The following is an 8,655-nucleotide window of genomic DNA, read 5'->3' on the forward strand; positions in this document are numbered from 1 at the left end:
ACAAATAAACAAAATGGGAAAAATTTAGACTGTGATTACTTGCTCTAAAATAATTTCTAAAGAATGTATTGAAGAAGAAGGAAAATAATCCCAAAAGAATGTTTGAGTTGCAAAAAGAAATGGCTAATGTATATAATGGTTAAATTTAGGTAAAACCTAATGAATGCTAATATGTAATTAGTGTTTGTTTGTAGTGTTAGTAAAACAAATGAAATATTTGCCAACAATATTGTTTGGGATGGAGGAAGCCCAAGATAGATCCATCTTGTAAGCAGTAGTTTACTTTTTAGGCCAAGTGGTAGTGTCAAAGAGAGTTTATAATATTGTTAAAAGCAAGCAATTGTTCAAAAAGGTAAAATAAAGTAAAAGATAGTACAGGTATGAACCAATAATAATTGAAATAATGGTTAATTCAATTCTGTGATATAATGTCCTAAAGGGGGAGAAAGAAAGAAGAGAAGGAAGAAAGGGACAAAGGGAGGCAGGAGGGAAAGAAGGAAGACAGAACTCTGACCTTAAATATTTTGAGCACTTGCATGATGAATAACATAGGTCTGTAGAAAAACATTTAATATTAGGGGAATTCTTAAATATGGAATAGCCTATTAACAAAATATAATAGAACTTAAAAATTACATTTTGAAACGTGGATATATTTATTCATGTTAAGATGCTGGATAATATTGCAGAAAAATGTGATTGTGATTATGCATAAGGATCCATATTACTGATTCTTCCAATAGAAGAAAAATGGAAGAACCCTGGAACTAAATGTTAGCAATGATTTTCATTGAGAGGTGTGGGTTTTTTTTTTCAAACTTTTAAACTGACACACTTTTAGAAATTAGGCAAAAATGAGTCTTCCTTATTATTGTATAGAAATGAATATTGTTTCTAAAAATTAAAGTAGTGAAAAATAAAGCAAAATGGAACTTAAAATGCTAGCAATATTCATCACATATTTTCATTATTATGGTAGGAAACAGCAATAAAATTTGACCACATGCTATTTTGCTTCATTTATGCTCAGTGTAAAAATGCATGCAGGTAAGATATTAGCAAAAATAAGGCAAGTATCCTCAAAATGGGAAACTTTGTGGAATCATATATTAAGAATTGAATATTTCATAAATATTTGTTTAAATAATGACATTAAAGAGAAAAGGGGAAACCTTTGATATTCTCAAAATAAGTGAAATGGGAAAATACATATGTCACAGGGACAATGGGGAAAGCCCTGAAACACGCCGTTGGAAAAGAAATTCTGAAAATAGGCAATGAAGATTTTCAATGAATGTTTATCTGGATGAATAGATAAAAGTGTTTTAATCCAATTCTCCTTTAGCAGAAGAATTTAGGTGAATTTGGAACCTCTCCCAACCCTGGGAGAGGTCTGCAGAGGGCAGTACCAGGTGAGAACAAATATGCATGTATGTGAGGGGTACCAAAAGGGAAAGAGGAGGCCAGCAAAGTGAGCCTGTGTCTCAAGGCTGCTTGGCAATTTCTAAGATTTTTAGAGTTTGAGGAAAGATCCCTGGCACTTACAGCCCAATATTTTGCCTTAGCACAAGGATATAATTGAGAAATTACGTCCACCCTGAATCTTCCCTCTGCATGCACTGAGGAGCTCAGAGCATATACAGGCCTGGGTTTGTAATTCCTGTTATCCCAAAGATATTACACTTCCTCACTCTTCTTGCCCTCTTTTAATTTTTCTTCTTACTTAATTTCCTCTTCTTCCTCCCACTCTCCCTTCCATCTCTCTTTTTTCTTTTTTCATACTGGTCTTGTCTGTACTAATCTCTTTCTTTTGCCTGAGGAGGCTCCTACAACCATGATTATCTTTTAAGCTGGATATTTTCTGATGGCCCCTCAATCACAAGCTCTTTGTGTGTGATTGACTTTATATTGCTCGGACTGGGTACCTGCAGAATACAGACCATTGCTAGCTGGCTTCTATTTATACTTAGCCACTGGACAGTACAGTGGGAAAAGGAAAAAGCAGCTAATCTGGTCCTGGCATCGCCTAGGCAGTATGTCTTCAGCTGCCAAGCATCAGCTGAAATTTTCCTTCCCTGGCTTTAGCACCTCCTCATCAGTCCCAACACTGGTATTCCCTGTGGCACAGGAGGGCTGCTGAACACCCCTTGGCCACCTTCCTTCCATGTGAAGGTGCCAACAGAGACAGAGAGTATGGAAGGATTCTGAGAGTCTGGTCTTCACCCCAACAGGATGACTCCATCCCTCAGATCCTTCTACCTTTTCCCCATGCCCCCTTCAGTCCAAGCTCTAAACCTCTGAGTCTTGTTATGCGTCTTTATTTTTTAAAACATTTTTTATTGTATAGTATAACATATATACAAAGCAAAGAAATAAAAAAGCAATAGTTTTCAAAGCACTCTTCTATTACAGGATAGATCCCAGAACTTGACATGAGCTGCCATACGATCCTCTCTTATTTTTCCTTCTAGCTGCTCCAGAATATAGGAGACTAGTAGGTTTAAATACTTTTGTTTAGCATCACAATCGACTTTTTTTTCTTCTTTTTTTGGTGAACAATAACATATATACAACAAAGCTATAAATTTCCAAACACAGAACCACAATTAGGTATAGAACATATTTCAGACTTTGACATGGGTTACAATTTCACAATTTTAGGTGTTTACTTCTAGTGGCTCTAAAATACTGTGGACTAAAAGAGATATCAACTTAATGATGCAGCATTCATATTCATTTGTTAAATCCTATCTTCTATGTATAATTCCACCATCACCTTCGATCTTCCCATACCTCTCATTGGGGTTGTTTGGGCTATAGCAACTCTAAAGTTTTGATATTGAAAGGGTCAGTCAGTAATATGGGGTGGGGAGATGGAAATATCAGATGTTCTGGAGAGGTTGGGCTAGATTTCAGGACTTACCTGGACCAGAGGCCCATCTGGTGGTTGTAGGTTTCTGTATGCCTCTTTATTATCAGAGGTTCTGTCTTTTTCATTTCTAGCAAAGCTTTTCTAAAAATCTCAGGCCAGCTTTGAATCCAAATAAGAACTCAGGTCATAGACAATGTTCTCAGGGCTTAGCCTAATAAGCATTTCACAAATGAAAAGGAGAAAAGCCTATAAACACATTTTCTGCATTATAATGACCTGACCCATTCCTATGCTCCTGAATAAATTAAATATGTGCAAGTAGCTTTTGGCTTTCCCTGAGCATTTCAAAAGAAAGAGGCTTTTAAAAGGTACTTGGCCATAACATTCCATGAGCAAAGAAAATTTCAACTTCCTTGACATAATTCAGCCCTGTATCCCAATCATCCTCTGCCTGTTCTTTGCTATCTGAAATGTCGCACATTTTCTTTGCAACATTCTATTCAGAGCTGCTTTTACCTCGTTGTTCTTCAAGCTGTAGACAAGGGGATTCACTAGAGGAGTGACCACACTGTACTGCAAGGAAAACACAAATTCCAGTGTGGAACCTGAGGTTGGCATATAGTAGCGAAGAAAAGCAGAACTATAGAACAAACCCACTGCAGTGAGGTGGGAGGAGCAGGTGGAGAAGGCCTTGCTTCGCCCTGTTGTGGAGCTGATGCTCAAGATGGTGGACACAATGTGGGCATACGAGAAGAAGATCAGAAGAAGTGTTGCAGAGGCATGCAGAAGGGCAGAGCAGATCAGAACAGCAAAGTTGGTGGAAACATCAGAGCAGGACAAAGGGAACAGAGAAGGCAGCTCACAGCTGAAGTGAGACATAATATGAACCTCACAGAAGCCCAAATTCCATGCGAGGAGGGTGTTGATAAGAGCGTCCAGAAAGGCTAGTCCCCATGAGGCCCAGACCAGACCCTCACACACCTGCTCGCCCATCACCTGGCCATACAGCAGTGGGTGGCAGATGGCAGCATAGCGGTCATAGGCCATCACTGCGAGCAGACAGACTTCTGTCCCAGCAGTGGCAAACACAAAGAAGACCTGAGCCAGGCAGCCCTCGACTGAGATTGATTTCCCCTGAGAAAGAAGGTTCTCCAGCATTTTGGGCTCAGTGACTGAGGAATAACAGATGTCCAGGAAAGAGAGGTGACTCAGGAAGAAGTACATGGGGGTGTGGAGGTGAGAATCAGTCCTGATCAGCAGCAGCAGCAGCAGGTTCCCCATCACGGTCAGGAGGTAAATCCCCAGGAAGAGCACAAAGAGCACAGCCTCAGTGCGGGGGTTGTCAGACAGACGGAGGAAAATGAACTCTGTGATGAGGCTGTGATTTTCTAAGGCCATGATAGAAGATGTTCCTCTGGTAAAAACACAGAGTCAGAGGGACAGTTCTCACCTACACTCATGCCACCTCAGAGTTCCTTTCTCTTTATATGGAAACAGATCTCTGTCCTCAGCCTGATAGTTTTTTCCCATAGGTTTCTTTTGTATTACTTCCCTCCCTGATATCATTTCTGAAAACTTAATCAGCCCATTTATAATCTTTTCCCTTGGAGCTCCTCTCCTACAAATGGCATACTGCCTAGTTCATGACTAATTGGTGCCATCTCCTTGAATGTTGGTCCCTGGTTTTATCCAGCAACACCTCTCGTCGATTTGCATTTGACACTTCCTCGAGAGGCAGTTTTAATCATCTGCTTTGTTCAGTCACAGTCTTTTCCTCCCCTTGGAAAATGTTGTCATGGTACAATACTATTTAACTACAACACACTGTATTCGTAATATTTTACTGTTTACATGATATATTTCATTATTCAATACAGTGGGCAGTTTTAATATATGCATGGGGGAGTGGAGAATGTGGATGCAAAGAGAGATTGATAAATCAATATTTCCAACAGTTTAAAAAGCAAAGCCTTAGAATTGAGAGCACTTATTCGGTTCTCCAGTTTGCACATCCAAGATTTGTATCCACTATACATGACCCTAAGGCAAGAGCTCGTTCTACTAATCCAAGCGCCATTGCCACAGCTCCAACTGAATACAGACGAATATCTCACATTTCATTTAAGGACTAGCCATCCTTTATGGTAATAATTTCACCAGCAGTGATTCTGCTTGACCTAGTCCTGTGGAGGTCCTGGTGATAGATTAAATGGTTGCCAAGTAGTTCTCATGTGCCTCCAGGCTGAAGCATGAAATTATTTAGGTGCACCAATTAATTGGTCAGGCCACTCTTGCCCTCTTGCCCTCATGACATTTCTGTTGCTCTGTTATTGCTTCAGCTGATGCTTTGCTGAAATTTTCGGCCATCCAATACTGAACTCACTGTCCTTTACTCTTCCACACTCACCCCATTTTCTACCCCCTCTATTACATTCACCGTGATTTTTTCCTTCTCTACCCTCAAAGATTATGAAAAATACTGACACCTCTCATTACTTGGGTGTCAATTATGTTCAACCTATTATTAAACATTTTGCTTTTCCTCTATTTAATGGTCACAGCAAAATTATGGAGGCTGCATTTTCCCAAATATTAGAATGAGAACCTGAAGTTGACAATGCTGCAGAAACTTGCCTTTGTTCGGAGAACAAATGGATGGATAAGCTTTACAGCCATCCCAGGGCTGTCTCTTTTTTGACACCCTGACTGGCTGACATGCATTTTCTAAGCATGTCTTCTTCACTCCACTCTCTGTTCTGTCTGAGTCCTTATTCTCTAAATTGCTTTGTGCCTTCACTTGGATATCTAAATTGCTCTAACACTTAGTAGAATGTGGAAGTGCAATTTATTATTTCTCCAATGAAATTGTCTCTTCCTGGAAGATAGGGATTTGGATCCAGTTCTATATATTACCTTACATTCCTGAACACACAGCAGAATGAGAGGAACACGGGGGTTCTGATCATTATTAATTGATGAAGAACAAAAGGATGATACAATGGGACTGTCAATACATTTTTCTTCCTGAGTATTGTCCCCAGCTTGAAATTCCAATTTCAGGCATAAACCATACATGATGACAACTGGGAAGGGGAAGAGAAAGGAAAGGAAATATGTGGTAGAGGGCTGATTTTGTAGTAGCTGTGAAACTCATTTTGTGCCAGCTGTGTAGGTAATGATTTACCTCCTGCTACACTAACCAGCACCTAAAGAGTTATTTCCCAACAAGGAGAAGCTCTTACCTAGTAGCTCATTTCTCACCACACCTGCAGAGTTCCTTAAAACCATGGCACTTACTTATGATTATGTCTAAGAGTCACCTCCAGAAAACCTGTTTTATCACTTAGATATGGCATCTCTCACTAAGCCAACTCTGCAGGTGAACCCCCTGCCCTCCCCTCTATGTGGGACATGACTCTCAGGGTGTAAATATTCCTGGCAACCTACGATATGACTCCCAGGGATGAGCCTGGCTCTGGAATCATGATATTGACAAAGGCTTCTTGACCAAAAGGGAGAAGAGAAAAGAAACAAAATAAAGTTTCAGCAGCTGAGAGAATTCATACGATGACAAAAGGTCATTTTGGAGGTTATTCTTATGCAATATATAGATATCTCTTTTCAGTTTTTGGTGTATTGGAGTAGCTGGAGAGAAATGCCTGAAACTGTAATCTAATAGTCTTGGTTCTTGAAGATGTTTGAATAACTATCGAGCTTTTAAGGTATGCCCATGTGATTGTGAAAATCTTGTGAATGATACTCCGTTATGCAGTGCATGGACAGATGAGCTAGGAAAAAAAAGACAAAAAATAAATAAATAGACAATAGGGCATATGGGGGTATGGGAAGTTTGGGGTGTTCTTTTTCACTTCTGTTTTTATTCTTATTCTCTTTTTTGGAGTAATGAAAATGTTCATAAATAGATTGTGATGATGAATACATGGCTATTTGATGATACTGTGAACCACTGATCATGGCACTTCGGATGATTCTATTGAATACGAATAGATAACATAGCCCAATAAGAAGAAAAAACATTTTTAAATGAAACCATGGCACTTATGTACCTCTCCATTTGATAATTTATCTGTTTCATGAATTTGATTTGCCTGTTAACTTTATATTTAACCACTTCCATAATCCAATCTATATCACAAGTCAGTTATCTATCCATTTGTGTTTCCAACCATTCATTCATTCCTTCTTCATCCATTCTTTCACTTATCTAGTTATTTGGATATTTATGGTTTCCTTTTGTAAGGCCCTCTATTTATAATAGATTGGACAAACTAACTTGTGTAAACTTGGTTGAACTGTCCTGTGAATACATTTATTTCTGTTGTTTTCCAAATTGTAATTTTCCTATATCCAGGCCTGATCTCCTTATTATTGTATTATTTATTATTACTATTATTTAATTTCCTACCAAGCCAGCTTATATCATACTCCCTGCTCTTCCTGGCTTTCCCTACTTTCCTCTTTAGTATTTGGGCAAGTTTCCATTATCCAAACCCTAGCAGATCCAAATTCAAATTTGGATCTTCTAAGCTATTTTCAGCACAGCATAGCAGCTATAAATCAATTCAGATTCTGCTTTTGGATGACTGAACATATGGAAAATGTAATTTTCCTGTCCTGAAATTTGATAATATGTTTAAGAATTTATTTAATTTATCAGCAGGAAAATAACATATTGAATTTAACCTTTTCATTTTAACTGAAAAATTCTCAGCCCTTGGAATTTACTTCTGATTTTGTCCAGATATTTACTCTAGATTTTCAGTATGTATTCCAAATATAGATCCAGCAATAACCTCTTTTTGATTATAGTAACCAGCCTGAGAATACCCAAGTATCTCCAAAGGCTCTCTGGAAAAGCTGTGATTTAGGGATCCAATATTTCAGTCACCACCCCATACTAGAAGGCAAACAAGCCACGAACAAGGCAAATAGAAACCCACTTTGTGGAATTCCATGATCTGATTGACCTGATTTTCAACACAGACTCTCTGATTGTGATCAAGTGAAGATAGGGATTCATTTCAACCTTGCTGCAAATGGTAAATGCAAATTTGTAAATTTTATTTATTTACCTTGCAAGAGGGAACATACTGGCTTCACTTCACACTGAAGTCGAATGTCTATTTTGAAATTCAGATAAAGGAGTAGAGAAGGGAAGTTTGCTTTCATGGTGAAGAGTAAAGGAAAACAAAGGGAAGTCCTACTTAATCCTCTTAATAAGGTGTCCAATTCACCAATTTGCCTGCGTAGCTATAGTTGGACTTTTCTCAAACAGATTACATTTAAGTATCTGTATACATTAATGTCAGACATCATTGTGAAAAGAAGTGAAAAAAGAGATTGAACTTTTTGGGTCAAAATGAATAGTCACAAAAATAATGGCCTTCCATCCTATGGCTTATGGTTGATATGTGTACTACTGACAAATTATTGCTCATTAATGAATATGCTATATTTAAAATTCAATCAACTATAAGAAGCAAAGCACATGAATTTTGCTATAAAGTATTAACTTCTGTACGTCCAATGATCACATGTCAAGTTCAAGGAGATAATTACTAAGGATGTTCCAAGGAGAAATATCTCACAATTTGTCCATTCAGTGTAGTACAAAGATAATGTTAATTGCATAAATGGTTGAATTGGTACACTAATTAAGATAGAATGAGAGACAGGTCTAGTGTTGGAAGGCTTAATAGGGCTCTGTAACTCATAAGGCTAATACAAGAAACACAGAAAAGTATTAAGACCTTGGGGACCCC

General features: G+C 38.2%; 1 protein-coding gene across 1 annotated transcript; it reads right to left on the reverse strand.

Moving 5' to 3' along the window:
• Positions 1-3,295: 3,295 nt before the first annotated feature.
• LOC143690566 (olfactory receptor 8S1-like) lies at positions 3,296-4,270 on the reverse strand. Its single transcript, XM_077168238.1, has one exon. The coding sequence runs from the start codon at positions 4,268-4,270 to the stop codon at positions 3,296-3,298; it is 975 nt and encodes a 324-aa protein (XP_077024353.1).
• Between the last annotated feature and the right edge of the window lie 4,385 nt (positions 4,271-8,655).

Source organism: Tamandua tetradactyla, chromosome 7 (genome assembly GCF_023851605.1).
Source record: "Tamandua tetradactyla isolate mTamTet1 chromosome 7, mTamTet1.pri, whole genome shotgun sequence".
Classification (NCBI taxonomy): domain Eukaryota; kingdom Metazoa; phylum Chordata; class Mammalia; order Pilosa; family Myrmecophagidae; genus Tamandua; species Tamandua tetradactyla.